The 20,316-nt window shown below is 38.2% G+C and overlaps 1 protein-coding gene across 1 annotated transcript in view; it reads left to right on the forward strand.

The window, feature by feature from the left end:
- The window catches only part of TPH2 (tryptophan hydroxylase 2), a 49,199-nt gene that overhangs the window by 25,660 nt on the left and 3,223 nt on the right, over positions 1 to 20,316 (forward strand). The window contains exons 9-10 of the mRNA XM_015855789.2: positions 13,932 to 14,027; positions 20,152 to 20,285. Of these exons, the coding sequence (XP_015711275.1) occupies positions 13,932 to 14,027; positions 20,152 to 20,285 (230 nt within the window). The remainder of the gene's footprint in view (positions 1 to 13,931; positions 14,028 to 20,151; positions 20,286 to 20,316) is intronic.

Raw genomic sequence — 20,316 nt, forward strand, 5'->3', positions numbered from 1 at the left:
GAATCTGAAAATACAAGGTTTCTTGAATATTCCTCATTTATAGCAAAATGGCAGACAACAATCTAACCACTGTTCTCAGTCTGCAGACAGCTCCCCTGCTGAAGCCTTCTGCCACATAAAAATAATGTACTGCCCACCTAAAACCTATTCTCATAGCTGAAGAGCTGTGGCATTCACTGAACATTCTGAGCTTAAACATTCAAACATTTCTCTGTATCCCAAATGTTATGCCATGTTGTGTGACGAGTGCCAGGTGTGAGCAGAGCGTGGAACCTAAGTCCAGTGGTAACATAATGGAGTTTCTTATAAAGGAGATGCTTCCATCTGTGCCTGTAGTTTATTAATAAAAGAGCTTCAGCATGAATTACTGAGGGTGAATATGATGTAAAAACTCCTCGAGTAAATTTTGACAGCCTTAAGTGAGTCATGAAATGAATCTTGGCTGGGTTGCATGTCACTTAGGGAAGATGAACCAGTTCCCAGTGTAAAAGGTAGGAATGTATATAAAATATATATATGAAGGATCCAGACATTGTCCTAACAGATAGCACGAGACTGGAAATACTGACATCCATATTATTCATCATTTGGGAAGTAAAGGCACATGGCTAGGGCTGTGTCTGCTCCTGATTTTCACCAGGCAAAGATACCTATATTTATATGTTGGAAATTGCCTGAAAGCAAGATCTGAAGTGATACAAGAAACAGAGAACAAGGGTGATGGAACACTGTAGTCTTCTCAGTTGTTGCAAAGTCATACAAGTCTGTTCTGTTTTGAATCAGGAGAATTGGATTGCTCTTCTTTGATAGGTGAGGTGTTGCTGAGCACACAGACTGCAGCTCTTACCATGCTCTAATCTCTGGTTTTGCTCTGGATAATATTAATAAATAACAGATAATGGTCCCCAAATTTTAAGGAACCATTCTTGATAAAATAACTGAAGTGCTGATGTCAGGTCTGTCCTCCAGCATGTGTAACTATAGAGGTGAGCAGAAAGGTGAGCAAAAAAGATAGTACAGTACATATATCACTGAACCATATTAAAGGAGGGAAAAAACTGTAGATTCCAAGGATCAGTATTTTAGAGTAGTGCAGTGTTCTCTTGCAGTGCATTTTCATTGTCATCACACTGGCAATTCATGGTGCAAGAACAAAATCTCAGCAGCAATGCCTAACTAGCTTTGTATCTCAAAAACAAATGACTGTACTACATAAAAATAAGCCAGCACTTCAGAGAAGTTACTACAGGGAGAATGTGAAGAGTTCTGTTGATAAAACGGAAGCAGGCACTGGATGTCTTCTGTGGGGACTGTGTTTGTGGAAGTCTTTGTTCAGGGTCTAGACAGCCCTTGTTCTTTATTTGAAGAGAGAATAATCAGTCATAGCTATACTCTTTCTCTGTGCCACATTGACTTCGCAAAATTGCCTCATTCATTGTCTCCTTTTCTGGATTGAAAAGCACTGGTTTATGTAGTTACTCATCACAAGGAAGATGCTCTGTAACTTTGTGCATGCATTTTTTCCCTGAGCTTTTTCCACTTTCCAACTGGAACTGGAAAAGAAAAAAGAAAGAGAGAGGATATCTGTACTGTCAGACTGGGGAACAGGGCAAATGAGCAGTTCCAACTCTAATGTGACTTTTAGTTAAGAGTAACACTGCAGAGCTGAGCTAGTTTTGAACGTGCTCCCTGCAAAAGTGGGAGTCTGTGTATTTCAAAGACTTTTTGTATGTCAGGAAAAGTGGACCCGATGCTGTATAGCTGGCATGGTCTACTGCTTGAAGAGGGGACAAATGAGCTGTATCCAGGTGCAGGAGGGGAGCAGGATTCAATAGATCCATCTCTATCAACCAGCATCACTGTTCGAGTGTGTGAGTTCCTGCAGTTTCTGATCAGCAGAAGGTACAAGAAGGCGATTCTGCTGCTGTACATTCTGTGAGGGAGTAGGAGAAGTAATTTAGGTGGTGGTGAAATCATATTCCCAGCCAGAGCTGCAAAGGCAGGGAGCTGATTTGCTGCTTATGAAATTGTTCTTTCTTTTGTTTGTTTTTAATTTGTGAAGGGTGGTATAAAATATTGGCTTGCAAAACATTAAATATCAAAGTTCTGTTTTTTATCTAGTTTCTAGGCAAAGCAGGTCATCATGGGATGAGTTGCATCTGGAAATGAAACATTTCATTCTTCTTATGAGGCAAGGAGAGTTCATCTCCTTTTAGGAGGTGATACAGAATGCATTCTAGCAGTTGCTTGGATCGATGAGCTCTTTGTGTGAGGATTTCAGGTTGCCCTACCAGGCCAAATTTTGCACCCACAAGTAACTGGAAATGATGTTGTTTAATAATATGTTTGTATGTTTGTGTACTTGGGCCCAACCCTGTACTGAGGAAGCTAGATGGAAGAGAGGACCAATTTGACTTAATTGCGAGCGGGGAAGCAATTAAAAATTGTTGTGGAAATAATATGACTCCTTGAAGATAGGATGCAGTTTATGAAGATGAAGCCCTAAGCAGCTAAAAGTGCTGAAGAGAAAACCTCTAATAAAATAACAAACTACAACAAGGCACTGGATTTGTTTTTATTTCTTGTAAGATTATGTTTCCAAAGTGGTTAGATCATGATCTGCGAGGTTACTGAACTGCAAATACAAATTTACATGCACACAAGTAATACGTTTTGACATATAGGTTAACAAGAGAATGGTGCAAATTTCACACAGCAGTGGCTTGCTAATTACATTTGTTTATTTTCAGAAGCAACTTCATTTTCATTAAGAAAATGCAGATTCTGCAATAGTAATCTTTGCTGGTAGTTCAGCAGCTCACAGAGAATGTGTACTCTGCTACAACAGTAATGAAAGTGGTCCTTGACTAAACAGCTCAGGAAGAATTTGCAGAATTTAGGAATGCACACAAATAGCAGCCATTTACCATTTCAGTGTTGCATCCACTTGAGATCGGTTGAGGAATAGGTGGAAGCAATCTATGAATTTTGATAAGGTTTTTTGCATATTTTTCTCTTTTGACCTCGAGTTGGAAATATATTAACAAAAGGGCATAAAGAGTCTTTTATAGACCATATGTAACTGGGACAAATTGTTGCTTCCAGTGAGCAACAGTTGCACAAGTGTTTTGGGTAATAACTACTAACAAAGCGCATAACTTACAGGAATAAATATTTAAAGAAAATGGAGAAAAAGCAACAAACGTTAGAGGAAAAAGGTTCAGAGTATGTTGCTGTTCTTTTGGGCTCTCCCTGTGCCTTCACCTATATTTTGAAGGAAAGAGATAAACCTGGAATGTGTGTAGTTGTCTTTCATACTGACATAGCTATGCTGATTTTTCTCTGCTTCTAGCACATAAACACGGGAAACTCATTTGTAAAAATGCATTCCTCTACAGTTCAGAGCTGTGAAGGTTTCATGCTAGTAAGGCTTTATTTGTACACCATACTGCTTGCTTCCCATAATACATCAAAAAGTATTTCCAGAGGCGTATATAGCTGTCAGAGCAAATTAACAAAGTAAATTTTACAATGCTTTGTGTTTTTTCTATCGCATTTGTTTCCATACTTAAATCTGTAAGGTTCTGTAGCAGTGTGGTTGGCACATGAGTCATCTGCACTGGAGATCCTCCAACCGGAGGGTCCTCCCACAGCAGCACATAGGTATGTGGAGAAGTGAAGGAGCCCAGCACATGGCAAGTCATTTTGCCAGTGTCAAGGTGTCACTTAGGGCTGAGGGAATGTCTGCTGAAAGTGCACAGGCACAGGGAGTTAGTGTTGCCCTCTATTTCCATGATGCCCAGGCAGCTGGAGAGCGCCATGGAAAAACATTCAGGTGTCTGCATGTGGGAAGGCCCTACTGCCTTGTACAGCGCCATGAGAGCAGCTAGCTGTTTATCTGGCTATGATGCGTAACGCTGTTGGGGTGAGCCAGCTCCAGGTTTCCTTAGCTCAAGCATCATAGCACCCTGCTGCGCTGCAGAGTGGAACCATCACTGCAGCCCTGCACACCCAGCCCTCCTCTTGTGGGTTGGTGGGAACACCCAGAGAAGAAAGCCAGCAGGTTCTGCTTTCAAGCAGAAACCAGACTGATTACATGTAATGAGCAGTGTCCTCAAACTGTACACTTGTCTTCTGCTTGTCTGGGATATTTCAGTGAATGGTTTTGCTTCCAGAAGGAAAATTATATTTGTTATCTACTATGTATACCCGAAATGCCATCATCTTATGGAAAGTCTAAAAATGTTTGTTCATGCAGAGCTGAAAAGATCCCACTTTAATATTCACAAATGTGCTAATCTGAATTGTTTTAAATGCAGGCTCAAGGACTGAGCATATGACGTGCATTCAGTCTAGTTCTCCCACCCAGCATTTTCCTGAGTATTTTCTTTGTATGCTTAGATAAAAGTATGGAAGTAAGATAAAATACGTCTGGTATCCATAAAGAGCTAAGTCTGCCTAGGGCTCAATTACTTAGTGCTACAGCTTTTGAAGTGGTTCTTATGTCTGTTGTCATCTTTCTATCAAATGCCATCAGAATGCTGCATTGAATATGGTTTCATAAATCTTTCATTGAGATATTTTTGGGTGATCTGCCATTATGTTTCTGTAAGTACGGCTGAATTATATATTTATAGGGCCAATCCTGACACCACAGAAAGCCCAGGGTACATTTGCCATTACTTTCAAACAGTTTAGGTCTGTGGGCTACCTTCACTTCCATGTGTATGTTCCCCTAAAAGTCAGCATGAGTACATTCACGTGAATTAAGTCAGAATTTGTTGGTGTTAAACTATGTTAATATTTTACTAGTCAAAAACTGCTATTTAGGACTATCATTTTCTGTGGGGAAAGATTTGATTCCAGAGAGCCTTTGATTCTGCAGTCGTGCCCATCTGTGTCAAAATCAAATGCAAGTAGTAATGCACGCCACAGTCTCCCTTAGCTGCTTTTTAGGGCTGGGGGAATTATTGTGTAAAGGGATTCCCTGCCCCAATATATCTGTTTCTTAGGTTCGACCTTGTCTTCAAATTTTGCTTGGATTAGTTTTTGACGAGATGACTTTGCTTCAGTTTCCATCCATAAGCTTTGTATTTTCTGTGTATTACAGAGAACTTTCTGCCAATTGTGGCATTGATTGAATATGATACCTGCTAGCAGTGCTAAGTAAAACAGTTTGATCACAGAGCTTTCTAAAGAGATGCTGAAAAGAGTGGATGCTTCTAGATTATCTCCCCTCCCCCCAAAAAACCCCATACTGCTCTTTAACTAAAGGATTTTCTTCCTTCCCTTGAATAAGTAGGCCATAATTGTTACAAATATATAATTTCTATCCATTTTCATACAGTAAACTATTAGTCTAACAGCACATTTTACATTTCTAGTATGTAAAAAGTTTTATAGGATTACTTTTTCTACTCTCGCGAAACATATTAACTTATGAGCAGATCTATGTAACAATACATCTGCAATGAATTTAGGACCTACACGAGAACAGAAATTATGCCTATCAGTGATCATTTCTAGAGTGAGCTTTACATCTGTTAAGTCATTTCAAGACTAAGCCAATGTAAATTGCTTGGACTTTCATTTGTGCAGGGAAAAGCTGCTATCTGTGCTCACAAATGTTTGCTTAATATACCTTTTTTTCCACCCTACCAAATACATATTCATATAATTTGCTATGTGTTTACAGACTTCTGGCAGGTAACCCAGTATTGACTCAACTAATCTGTAGTTATGACAAATTCTTTCTATATGCCCTCACTGCCAAAAATTCAGTGAGAGACAAGGCGATGCTCAGCTGTACTTGACAAAGATTTTGTTTGAGACTGTGAAAGCCATCTTCAGTTTGGATATATTTTTAGTGGCAAAATTAATAGATACTTAAAATTCCCTGAGTTATTTCTCTTCTTTGATCTGTCTGTCAGCTTGACATGAATAGAACTTGCACCACTTTTGTGCTGATGCCTACAATCTTTTTTTTTTTTCTTTTTCCTTTTTGCAAGGCAGGTTAAGCAAATGCATTAAGAGCCAAAAAAGCTTTTGGGAGTCCCCTTGCATTTATGTGATGAAAAGAACATTGAGTTTAAATGCAGTGTTGCTGTTAGAAACTGTGATGTTTGAAAACAAGTCTTAGCTATCTGGTTATTGAATCAGTTTTCAGAAATGGATGCAAGAGTTTAAATATTTATTTTAAGCATAGAAAATTAGTGTGGGTGCTGTTACTTTTGGAATGAAGTCCTGTGTTTTTTTTTATTCTCTCCTTAAAAACAAACATTTAAGGGGATACGACTGCTAAGAAATAGTGCATTTTTTTCCTTGAAATGAAGATATGGAAAGAGCATTGCCAGTTGTCACTGCTTCTTCAGCACCTTTCTGCGCTCATGGTTTCAGAGCTTGCACAAGTTCTGAGATCCCTCTGGAGATGTGATTTCTCCTTGTTAGCAGATACTTTGGGACTTTTGCTGCTGACCTTATACCCCTCCTCAGCTGAAATGTCTGAGGAGGCTTTCTTTAAGCAGCATCACAACTCTAGGCCTTCTCTGCTGGGTCTCTTTCTCAGCAGGAGTCCTAGGGAGTGAAATATTCTATTTTTGGAGAGAGTGGAACAATGCTGGACCAGTGCTAGTTGTTTCTCACCACAAGTTAGTGGTGAGAAACAAGCCTTAGGGTCTGTGCTAGGCTTTTATGCAGATATTTGCTCTGACTATTAGATGAGGAAGTGTGTCTGAAGGTGTTCTTGTCTCTCCTCTGGATGTTTTTCTTAGCAATGAAGCTCAGAATTGAAGCAACAGTCCTAGAGTTTGTAACTCTTCATAAAATGATCACAGAATCACAGAATTGTAGGGGTTGGAAGGGACCTCTAGAGATCATCAAGTCCAACCCCCCTGCCAAAGCAGGTTACCTACACTAGGTTGTACAGGTAGGCGTCCAAGTGGGACTTGAATATCTCCAGAGAAGGAGACTCCACTCCACTCCAGAGAAGGAGACTCTACTCCACTCCGCTGGGCAGCCTGTTCCAGTGATGATATTAGTGGGTGAAGGACAGCTCAACAACTTCTTGTATGTGTACTTGTTCCAAATAGTGCCGTTACTTGGGTCATGCCAACTTGTTCCTTGCACTTTCGCTAAAGGAGTGGTACAGTACAAGGTGCAGTATAAGCCAGAATGCTGAGGGAACACTTCCCTTCTGCCAGGTTTTGTTAATTCATAGTATTCATTAGAAAGAGTAGATCTGGAGATCAGGAAGATCAGGGTGTAACAACAGGCTCTGTTTGCAGACTGTGAATCCTGAGAGATCATGGTGGATTAGGTGTGTCACATGAAACGGCACAGGTTGAAGACTGTGGGTGGACAGCTGTGAGATATGTTTACCTAGCTTTTTTTCTCCCCCTTTTCTTTGTAATCTGACATTCAGAGGACCTTATCTCTTGGAGTCCCAGCAACAAGTCAAATGGCCTCTTGAGCTAACTGTGTGAAAGGGCTAGAAAGCTGAAATTTGGAGCAACAGCTTGAAAAGAAATGAGAAAATACACAGTTCAGCTAGTGTAGGGAGCACTGAACATGAATTCATGTTATACATTGTAAAATAAATTGGAAAGGAAATGGTTCATTATTGCACATCATTTGTTCTTAATAACTCCGTATGAGATTAATAAACCTTAAAACTCCAGGTTTTAGAAATTCTTCACGATAAGAGTTAAATGAAAGGAAATGGGAAATAGGAAGGGTAAAGCATTAGGGCTTCAATGCTTTATGTTTAACCAATGATCTCAGCAACAGTTCGTAGTTTCAGTGGTTTCATCTCCTTAGCTGCATATTAAGCTTCAGCACTATTGGTTAATACATTGGAATAAATGAGGAATTCTTCTGACAGTATTAAGCAAGTTGAAGTAAGTGTTTCTGTGAGAATGACTTTTCTCCCATCTCTGTGACCACTACAAGGTTTTCAACTGAGATAATGTGAGAGAAGTAGACAAAAACTGAAGTGCAGTGCAAGCCTAAGCACAGATTACTTAGGAGCAATTCACACATGGAGTAAGATATCCAGTGACTCGAGTTCTGTGGGAGCTAACTTTTGGAGTAGCAGCAGTGGAAGGATTCCAGAAGTGTTTCACCCTCTGCCCGCCTTTCAGAGCAGCAAGAAGGACCTCTCCATGTGAGAATGGACAGCAGGACGCATTCTCTCAAGGGACACAAGGGTGTTAGGAAACTCCTCCAGATCTTACTGCAGAAGATGGATTGCCTCTGCAGTCATATACGTTTTCTTATCTTAGATGAATTCTCCAGTGTTGGACCTTACTGAGTTCTCTCCCTGCCACTGTAGTATTGTCTTAGTTGAGTGAGTTTCTTCTTCTTAAGAAACTCAGGATGATCATTTTATTTTGGTTGCCATTATGAGATTTTTCTCCAGAAATTTCTTTAGAAAGAAACATGTTGTTTCAAAGTACTCAGAGAGTGTAAAGACCTGCATTGCTGCCTATAGCACGTGCTTTCTCTGAACGTTTCAAGCCACTGTGTTAGAGGAATTTGCATTAAGTGATGCTGTATGTGATGGCTGTCAACAGAAATGCGAAGGCTGGTGTACTTCTAATACAGAGTGCTATAATGAGCAGCACCACATCTACTCAAACTTCTGTTTAGAAAAAGATTATTCCAAACATTCACCCTTACTGAAAGGTCTGAATGCAAAGTAGTCAGATGAGGGGAAAAGGGAGAGTATTGTTAGAAATATATACACTTGGAAATCTCCAGAGAAAACCTCATTTTGGTGAGCCTAAGTACATTTCAAAGTGGCAGACTAAACAGAAAGCTTCAAGAAGGTGGCTCTGGAAAATTAAACTCTATTTTCTTATTTAGAAATGCTCTTGGCTGTGAATAAGGTCACTCCCTTCATTGGAGGTGGGTGAATCATCTATAAAGAAAGACTTACCCACTGAATTTGTCTTCTTTTCTGCTTTTGATCTATTCACAAGCTCATCATGAGATTTATTTGTTGTTCAAAAATCTCCCTGCTTTTTTATGCAATAATGTTCTCACATGAATAGCTGTCAAATAGCTGATACTGCTTGCTGCTTGGATGCCGGCATTGGACTCTACTGGCTAGTTGCCTGGGTTACCTGTGTTACCTATATCTGTTTCTTGTCCTAGGATATTCTTGATTCTACTCAACAGACTGTGAATTTTGAATAACTCAGTCAAATGTGAAATGCTAGCTGTGTTTTTGGTGACAGTTGATAAATTAAATATTGAAAAATAAGCAGCTACTCACAAATTTATTTGCACCAGATCTGAATGAAGAAAGCAAGCACAAACCAGAGTCATAGACTTTGAATTACCATTTATGTGCTATTTGAGCAACTTTCATGGGAAGCGCATAAGGAAGAGAAAGCAACTGTATTTCATTCATTCTCAGGATTAATTTCTAACAGGGATTTTTGAAAGTATTTTAGTTATATACAACTTTCTTCCTACAAGGTAATTATAACTATATGAGAAATTTAATCTCTTGATGAGAGATTTAATCTCTAGATGTGTAATTTTAAAGCTCAAATGTCCCACTAGGACTTCTTGAAGTGGTGAATACTCTTGCCCATGTGGTGTGGTTGCAGTCACGCAGTTACTCAGTCCCTTCTTTTTGTCCCTTGTGAGAGAGAGTGCCAATCAATCACCTCTTGACAATGGTCAGTCTTCTCAACACTCATTCTGAGAACGTCTTTTTAGAGTTCAGAACAGACAAAATCTCATTATTCATCTTACTGAAAATTGCCCAGTGAAGGCAAATATCAGCCTCTCAGCTGTACCATAAGAAGGCTATATGAAATTGAATGGCTTGAGTGGTGTTTTTCTGGAAGAGGCAGATTTTGAAGTACTGAGTCTGTGACATCAGCATCCAGAGTTCTAGGAGAGAAATTCTCAAATGCAAAATGATATGAGGAGTGATTTTCGAAGTCTTCAGAACCTTGAGATTACCAGACTTCTTTCCCGACTGTGAAAATTTTTAAATATAATTGAATGACATTATCTTTTTTTTTAATTAACTGTATGACTCTCGTGGAGCTTTGTCTTTTTTTTCTTTTCAGTAGTCCATTTTTTTAATGCAGTCTGGTGTGTGAAGAATAGACAGTGTTTACGCCAGAGTACAAGTCTGGAGTTTGCCAAGGCTTGATCTATTCTATACCTTTCCAATTAACTGTAGATGTCTGGAGAACAGTGTAGAACTAAAGCCATACAGTGGTGGTGTTTTTCTGGTACACTGCTTCAGTTGACAGTGACCATCGATTCAGGGATTATGAAGGAAGATATCTACTGTAGTAGTATATAATAGCACTTAAAAGCACTTTTTCTTCCATGAAACTATTTACTCATTTTTGAACCCATGTAGACAATGCTTCATGAACATGACTATAATTATCATTCATATATTTCAGTTAAACAAGAGAAAAAAATTAAAATAACACTACATACTATTACAAATAACATTGGTCTTGTTGATCTCAGCATGCTTAAGAAGACTTGTTTCTGTGCTGGCTGAGAGCTACTGTGGAGTGTTGAGCAGTGCCATACTCACTGCTGCTCTAGATGTATACAGTAAGACTTATGAATGGAAGCAGAAAGTTTTTGTTCTCCTATAAATGAGTAATCTTCTTCTAATGAAGGAGGGACTAGTACCTGAAAGAGACTACAGTGGAAAAAAACTGACATCATCTTCATATTTAGCATAATTTGGAAGCTTCTTAGTGGTCATCTAATGTATTTCTCTTTACATAGTCTAACATGTCTAAACAGGAGCAAGAGACTTAAGGTTATTGGGGAGTTGCAGTTTTGGAGGGATTGGGTGGAGAAGATATGTAGAGGAAGGAGGAGTCTGAAGGGATCACGAGGACAGTCGAGATGTCTTGGTACTGGCCTCATGAGAACTCGAGGAGCCTACCTGTAAGATGTAGTAAAGCCATAATTCGCTCCAAAGATGAAGTGGAAGTAGTGGGAAAGGATAGAATATTGCTGTTGCTGGTAGTGGAACCAAGTGTTCGGGGCTGCAGGGTGGGCAGAAATCTGTAATTTCAATATTTTGACTATGCTAGAGAGATGTCAAAGATTTAAATCTGAACGTGAAAGCCTGCGTGCCCCAATTTGTGCTTACGTTCACCAGCCTACACATAATGATGATTAAATTATCATCTATTTACCTTCAGGGAAAGCTTTTAAAATTTTATTAATCTAAACAGCAGTCTCTTCATTTAGTCACTCTAACTGCAGTAGCAGTTTTCTATACATTATATATGGATATAATAGCAACTGGAGTTACTGTAGTTTACCACACAAAGAGAGACACATGCTAAGTGTCTGTGCATCTAGTCTATAAAAGGTACCTGTATATAGTTAATATTTAATCTCCTTCTCAGTATGCTTCTGTGTTTTTAGGCTTTGTGAGCAAGGCTTTCTAAAGCCTGCTGAGCCTTGTTACGCACCAGACCTTCTTTAGGGGTGTGTGTGAGTGGGAGGGTGGGGGGATTGTGTATTACTGAGCAATAGGCTGAAGATGGCAGCATTGGGTGAGCTATCTCATTTTCTTAGCTAAGCAGAGCTCTCTTAAAATACAGTAATTGTAGCTGTTGCGTATGGCAAACTTATATGAAAAAATTAGCTTTTCATTCAAAGGTCTTTTTTAAATACTACAGCTTAATACCACAAGTTAGTACAAGGTAGGTGTCTTATCATCAGTCCTCCCAAATGAGGACAAAGTTATAGCCACTCTGACAGATCTGTAATAGACAAACACCAGACTCCCCCTTTTTAGCTGTTGTTTGCTTTCAAACTGAAAATTACTGTGATCACTGTGCTTTATGAGCAGCCCAGTCCTGCTGTATATCTGTCAGGATGTTTGTGTTCACCACACTGGTTCTTTTAAGAGAGCTAAGGGGGCTAATTCAAAGACTCTCGTGGGTTTAAGTGTGAAGCTGAGCAGTTCATTGCTGACGGTGACAGCATGTATAGAATCAGGACTGCAGCCCCCAGAAGGTTTTTCTGGCAAAAACTCAGTTAATATGCTTTGTGATGACAGGCATCTCAGTTTCACTCAGTGATGCCTGTGTTGTTTTGTGCATCTGGTTGTTTGTTCCTGAGATGTCTTTTTCTGAATACCAGTTGTTTTGACATCAGCTAATTGTACTTAATGAACAATTAGATGCCAGCTTGGCTTACGTAAGTCAATAACAAAGTCAGAAGTGGAACTTCGGTTTCTTGTTTGACAGTGTTGTGCTTTCACCTTCTTTTGTGGATATCTGTGCTTTCACTGCTTTACTGGAACCTAACTTAAGGCATCTTAAGTCACTACAATCTTTCCTTCTTCATAGATGACTGTGCAGGTTTAGATCAGACACAGGGCTCATGTTTTTATTCTTTTTTATCATGTTTTTCTCCATAGTGCCATGCTGGCTCTACAGGAACTTCTATAAGACGCAGAGAAATGAATCATATCACAATTTCTAAACATTCATTGAATTTAAAAGAGCTGCTAATTACTGCTCTTTTACATTTAGGATGGAGGCAGTCTAGAAGAATGGGGTTTGTGAGAAAAGTAGGAAGTGGCACAACAAAAATCATCTGGTTAGGATTTGTCGTTAAGATATGCAGAAAATGCTAAGATTTAGTATCACATGCTGAGTTGAAACTTGAATAGAAATGTAAGCTTCACCTGTTACATAGTCAGTTGAAACTGCAGTGTAAATTCGTATTTCATGCAAGACTACGTAAAGCTCTTGGTTTCAGTGGAGCTGTATTCCTATGCACAGATACTGAAATTGTCAGATAATATAATAAACATTTACATATGTGCACACAAATGGTATGTATATGTATATATGCATGCAGAATTTTTGTAGAAGTTGATTTGTAATTTCCTAAAACCTTTATATGTAGGAATTGTTACTAATAATCTCGTCTGTTTCATCTGACATCTGACAATCTTGCTGCATCATAGTCACACCAAACGAAAGCCCAGTCCCATAGGAGCAGATGCGATTGTTGTCTTCTGGTTGGATGCTGAACTGTCTGTACTGTTTACGGTCCGCCTAATGTTTCACTTTGTTAGGTGAACGCAGCAAAATTAGATGCGTTACTGTTTATGCTGATTTAACTAATGTCTTTCACAACTTCTCATCAGCTCAGATATGTCAGCTGCCTTCTGGTTACGTAGGTTGAATATAGACCTAGAGAACAGTTGTAATGGATGAGCCAACTGAATTTGCTATACTGACTGTAATTTTCTTTCTGTCATTTAAGATGCCAAGTGGCACATTAGTTTTTCGTTTCTGATGAAGTAAAATTCAGTGAGGAGCATGACATTGATTCGGGAAGTTCATTCTAACACAAGACAGCACTTAGATACAAACTTGTGTGCTCTGAACTAGATCTTGGAGATCTTCAGAGGTTCTTGGAGGATTTTCTTTTAAAGCTGTTCTCTTATTTCAGAAGGTGTCAGAAGTTCCTGCAGATTTATGTGTGCCTTTGATAGCTAAATCATCATGGAATCACAGAATGGCTTGGGTTCAAGGGACCTCAAGGATCATGAAACCCCAAACCCCTGCCGCAGGCCGGGCCTCCAACTTCCATATCTAATAGTAGACCAAGCTGCCCAGGACCCCATCCACCCTGGCTGTTCTTATCTGTCTGTTCCTAACTGGCCATTCCTGTGAACTGTCTGGGTGCACAGAAAAAAAACAATCTCGTATCTTTGTGCAAAGCTCCATTACTGCAGAAAATGATGTGTAAAATATTTTATCTGAATTTATATTAAAGACATGAAATTCTGAAAAAGTGGAGCAACTAAGTAAATATGGCACCAGTTGTAATGGCTGAAATGCTTTTTATTTATTTATTGTTTTAAATCTACACTGTATATAACTGTATACCTATATATTTTACAGTGCTATTTTTTTACAATTGAATTTGGTCTTTGCAAGCAAGAAGGACAGCTGCGTGCTTATGGGGCAGGACTTCTGTCTTCTATTGGAGAACTAAAGGTACGTTGGTTGATAAGCTCTTAAAGCAGAATCAAGTTTCTTTTAATCATAATAAAATTATAATTGCATGCAAATATTTTGACTTGAAAATAACAGTTAAACTTATCAAGATGAAAAGCTTCCTTTTAAATGTGATACTGAGCTGAAAAATTCATTTGACATATCAGCTGGCACCTGAAGCATGAAATGGATTTGTAAGGACTGCAGTACCGAAGTAACAGTAAAATACAAAACTTATTTCTGTTTGAAATTTAAGAAATAAACAGCATGTGAGACGCTTGTATTCTGGGTAAATGGAGGCTCAGTTAAGTGTATATTGGCTCTGAAAGCTTTACTTAGAAGAAAAGCATATGTTTTTTTGTAGGCGAAAAAAACTGTTTTGAAATCAGACACAGTTCTGTTGGAAGTAATGCAAAATATTTCAGTGAATTTGTTCCTGATATTGAAAGAACATTTATTAAGGTCTTGATTCAGTAGATTGTTTTTTAACTTAAGGAATGCATATAAGCTCATACTAGACTTAAAGTATATGCTTGTGTCGCAATATAGAGACTTATAAGGACAAAAATCTTTTACCTTTCATGGTGTGAGTAACTGCAGTAGATCAGCTATTACCTATTTTTAGGCATAGAGAGCAGGCAAAAGGTATTTTGTCAGGAGTTTAATATTTTGAGATATAATACACCTCCCTGTTAGCACAGGGCACATATGAACTCTTGATGGCTTTTGTTTAAAAACTTGGTTTCAAGAAGCATATGTAGAATAGTGTTTACACATTGCTTTGCAATATATCTGCTGTTTATTTGCATTTGAACATCTTTCCAGCCATTTTCAGTGAAGTACCTGGCATTTTAATAGAATTATCTCAGTTGCTTTTTACTGTTTTACCTGTAATTGAGAATATTAATGGTGGAGCTCGGTAGTCGGATTGCTATTCTTTTATTAAAAAGCCTGTGTAAGGGGGTTAAAGAAAGACACAGAAGAAAGGTCAGAGAAAATTATTTTCTCCAGTACATATATATTTTTAATTTGATTTCATTATAGTCGTTCGCAGTTCAGTGCATACTTCTGCCACGGAAGCATTCAGTATCAGCATGGAACTGTTGTATCTCCACAGTGCAAAAGATGATTAAACACAAAGAACTGAAAGCATCCCACTTGTTTTCCCCTCACCCAACAATGTTCAGTGTGATCTCCAAACTGTGCAGGTTTCTGCAGAGAATCAGGGCTTTTATTTAAATTTACAGTTACAGCTGTTAAGCGATGACCCTGAAAATACCTGTCACATCATTTACAAAATCTAAAGGCATAAAAGCAAGGAAATAAATAGTCAAGAACATAATAAATCTTGTACCATCAATGTCATAAACAAACACATTATTCTTATGGTGTGTGTATATTCTGTTACCACACAGAAATCATTACTGTGATCTCAGTTCTCTGTTCCTCACTCAGCAGTAGTCTCAGAGTATAAATGCAAAGAATAATCCTTTGAAAAGCAACAGTAAAAATTAAATAAGGTGTACATTAATGGAGTATACTGATTGGCTTCAAATGTCAGGGCATGCATCATAATAATTTTGCCATATATCAAAAATACTATACAATTTTCTATTACATTACATTTATATTTCATAGATCTTAAGCCAGAAGGGACTATTAGATCATCTGGTTTGACCTCTGGTGTATCATAAGCTGTTAAGTTTCATCCATATCTTGAACGCACTGCACACAGGGACTGCAGTTAGACTGAAACATTTCAGTTATTGAGACTGAGCACTTGTGTGCTGCAGGCACAGAACACCACCATACCACAAATACCCACAGTGTCCATAAAGGGACCAATAAGGTGAAAAACATCCAGTTTTTGTGAAATTGCGCTCTAGGGCAGAAATGAAAGTAAGAGGAGAAGGGGAAGGTAAAAAACAAGGCAAAAAACTAAGATTTCTGCTAATCTGACAAAGGGAGGAGCTCTTTCTAGGCCAGAAATCTGGTGCTGAATATGCTTCTTGTCAATGAGATATATCAGACAGGCACTTAGGAAAAAGAATTTCTGGGCACCTTTTAGCTCTGTTGCAGAGCCTTGTATCAAGCCATCAAGCCATTGCTGGTCTCTGACTTTTCACCAGAAAGCAACCTCTTCAGACAGCAGTGCTTGTGACCCCACTGTTCCCTCTATGAAGAAGTTAGAATGCTTGTTTATCCTTGTCACTTGAATAGTATATCTTGCTATGGGGTTGAATTTTGCTCCCTTGACTTTACAGGTACTTGATACAAATACGCTTCTGTCAGCAAGAAGTAAAACCCCTCTCTAGCTGCCCTCCCTATAGTTATTTTTTTAATGCAGTGGTATTTACAGGAAACAAAGTGGCAGAGAATTTTACAAACAGCACCTAGCAATTTCTATGGCCAACTATACTTGGAACTTTCCCATGAGTGAAATATTTGTTCAGTCATCCTGACTTCTATGTTACACTGTTCTGCTGTGCGAAATCTGGTCAATAGCTTTAGGAAAAGAGAACTAAAAGCTAGAGAAATGTGGGCATCATCCTGTCAATATAGGATTTCCTTCAGTTGTTTTTTTTCCCTGTTCAGACATCAAATTTCACATATTGAGAAGTGCACCACCTGAAGAAGTGTGTGCTGAAGAAGCATCAAGCAGAAATTTTAGAAAGCACAACAAAATAAGGTGAAAGAAAAGATTAAAAATGAAGCCTAGGTGGGGAGGAATAATACAGTAAGTTGTTACAAATACTCTGCCTAATAGTCAGGTTAACACCACCTAGTGCTTTTACTCTGTATGTGTTTGGGACTTAAAGATAAGGCAAAAAAATAACATTTCATTTATTGAAACTATTTCTAAAAGGCAGTTGAAATGTCTTTGGAAATTTTAATCCATTTACATTATAGGATGGTCTCGTGAATTCTTTGATTAAAAGAATGATCCTATCAGCTTCAGTTGGCTGTACATCAAGTCATTTATCCCCATTGTATGCTTCTGTATTTACCAGAGAGGTGGCCTTTAAATCTTTCTGTACAGATTTTTAAGTTAAATACAATATCCATTCATGTTTCCTTTTAATGATAGTTTATTATAACCAGAAAGATTCAAATACAAGCTTTGATTCTGTTTACTGAAGAGGATTAAGAGGACGGAGATTTCCATTCCAGATGGCCATTATAGTGCTTTTTAAAAATAAAGATTATTTTCATAATTTGTCTAAACATTATATAAAATTATACTGATAACAAAAATGGAAACCTCTGATGAAATCATATCATAAATCTGGAAGTGTCCTATGCTGAAAATCACAAGCAGAATAATGCAGAATAGTATTTAGGAGCAGGTTTTCTAAAATTATATTTTCTCACAGAACAACAAGGTGATAAAATCAGTACTGGCACACAGACAACTTCTCACCAGTGTTCTTGTTCTGCCCTCTTGAAATCCTTAGACAGTGCAGTATTTATAACTCAACTCAACTTTACCCCTCACTAGTTGAAGCTTTTTTCTTTTTTCCTCTTTTCCTTTTCTTCTTCTCTCTCCTTTTTTTTNTTTTTTTTTTTGGTGTGTGTGTGTGTGTGAAACTGAAAATCTCCAAGTTGTTACAGTCCATTTTTAATGCTTAAAGGATTTAAGCACAGACAAAATTCATTTACTACGTGTCAGTGATAGTTATCACTTAGGAAATGAGTGATTGTTGCTCCATGAAAATGCCTGGTGCCATCTGAGATGCCCCAGTATATTTAATTAGCTCTCTATCTGGAGGTCCTATTCAATAGCTTCCATCCCTGTACAGATACCTCAGACATTCTAGACCCTAGAGGTTATGTACCTGAATCTTTTGTTTTTTGCCTTTGGTCTAGTGGAACTTGAAGCTTTTCTGTAGTGCTACTCTTATTCCCTAGAAAAGCAGTTTTCTAATTCTGGAGGTGTTCCATTGTTTCTTGGGAAAGAATTGCAATCTGTTTGCAAGTTTCACTTTGAATTCCTGTTGTTTAAACCTAAGGAGAATCGCCAACAGCTCTATTAGTGTATGACAAGTTCAGCTTTGGAGTCAGCTTTGTTCCAACCATCCTAGTTCATGCTACATTTTATGATCTGCACAAAGGTTTATCTGCAGCCCCTGCTCAGCTGCTGAGTGGTAGCATTGCTGGTGTCAGCACATCAAGTCAGTAGTAGGCTTTTCAGGCACCAAGCTGCAGAGTTTCAAAGCACTGTCTGCAATATTGGAGGTACTTCCCATTGCTCTGGTCATCATGACAATGCCCAGCTGATCCAAGAGCCAGAAAGCTGTATCTTAGAAGAGATCTCAGTTGGGAATTCAGCAGAATCTAGACACTTCATTCCCAAACAGCGATGAAGAATAATTAATCAGATGTCAGCTAACTTGGAAGTTATATCTGAATTTACTCTCTCTTTCCCAGTTGCATGGGAACTGGGATGCATGCACATCCCAGTTGCTTTATGAAGCAGCAGCTGTTCATGCACACACTAAGCTGGGATCCACAAAGTAGGAGTTATTTCATATAGATGATCTGAGGAGAATAACCTCAGAGAGATTATTTTTTCTCAGAAGACATCTACTCTGTTAAAGAATTAGCATTTACTTCCCTTTAAACTCTCCTCTTTTATATAATTAAGAGTTCAGTGTCAGTGATGTTGCTGAATCTTTTCTCACCTTTGACAGCTTTGATACTCTATTTCTGTACAAAGAGTGTATATGCCTCAGCAGATACCATTAGTGAGGAGAGTCATAGAATCACAGAATAGCTCATGTAACCGTTGGCTGGCTTGAAACAGCAAACTTTGTGAAAAGGAAATGATACATGTTCTAAAGAAAGTTAATTCCCAGACATTTTAAGATATCATACATTAATTTTTCATGTATTTATTTTTGGAGAAAGAGAAGGTGGGAGGAAGAGGTTCTTGTTCCAATTTTATGTCCTGTTATTTGGCAACAGCAGGTTGAGAACTAAGTAGTGTGATATTTTCAGAGCCTTTCACAGGGGTTTAGGAATGTGTATAAGAGCTCAAGTAAACAGCATGGTTAATACCTTACTCTGCTGTAAGGAACGTCTATGCAGGAATATAATAAAGAAATAAGCGACTCCTTCATACTTCAGAGATCTGCACTCTCCATGTCATTTCTCGGTGCTTTTTGTGCATGTTTTCCCTGTGGATATATAGTAAGGGACAAAAGAAAGTTGACCTACATATGCTTTCCTTCCTCACCTTGTGTTTCTGTACAGGGTACTGAGGATGAAAATACATGTACCTTAAGAGTTAAAGTAGGTCCAAAAACTAACCACAAGTATCCAAGGGGAAAGAAGAGGTAGAAATAAATTTTGTTGTAAAATGTCTCAGTACCAGATTTTCAGATTTGAAACCTCTGTATTGAAATCTTTCCAGTGACTTTTGCCAGTCGTGTAAAGAGAGCAACTAATCTGGAATCTCTTCTTTGAGCAACATAATTTGATGTATCATCTTTATACTGTCTATTCTGTGCCTATCTGTGCCTGTATTTTTAGCACTTTTCCTCTTACAGTATTAAAATGATGATCATAACTCATGTATGTGGTGGAAGGGCAATGCATCTCATCAGCACACAATACACAAGCAGTATTTAGTGTTTTTTCAGATACATAGTTTCACTTTTAAACTCACCGTCAGGAAAGTAATATGTGAATTTGGTCTGAAAATGTAATGCAAAGGTTCTATGAGTGATTTGGTCAGACTCAGTTCACCTACCACGTTGATGATCAGTTCTGCCTGTGAACTGACATTTGTGGACATACATGTTTATAGCCGTAGATAATTTTCCAGCAATGGTTTTTTTATGACTTTCTCATTTCTATCTGAAGATTTATGCCTACACAGCAGGTAGATTTCTAATCTTCTCTTTAGTATTTTATTAGTTAGGTGAAAAAATGACTCATGAATATTTTCTAAGTAACAAATTATTTATTCTGTTCACACTGGGAGATTGTGTAAAACAAGAGAGTCTACCAAATGACTGAAGAAATACAGCACAGTGATACAAAAGTTGAATATGTAAACTGTTTTATAGATACAAAGCAGTATCAAAATACAGTTTAACAGAGCCAGTGGTCTATTTTGCAGCACGCTCTTTCTGACAAGGCCAAGGTGAAAACATTTGATCCGAAGACAACCTGTTTGCAAGAATGCCTTATCACCACTTTTCAGGAAGCTTACTTCGTTTCAGAAAGTTTTGAAGAAGCCAAGGAAAAGATGAGGTAAACTATTTCCCTTGACTCTAAAATCTAA

Source organism: Coturnix japonica, chromosome 1 (genome assembly GCF_001577835.2).
Source record: "Coturnix japonica isolate 7356 chromosome 1, Coturnix japonica 2.1, whole genome shotgun sequence".
Taxonomy (NCBI): Eukaryota; Metazoa; Chordata; class Aves; order Galliformes; family Phasianidae; genus Coturnix; species Coturnix japonica.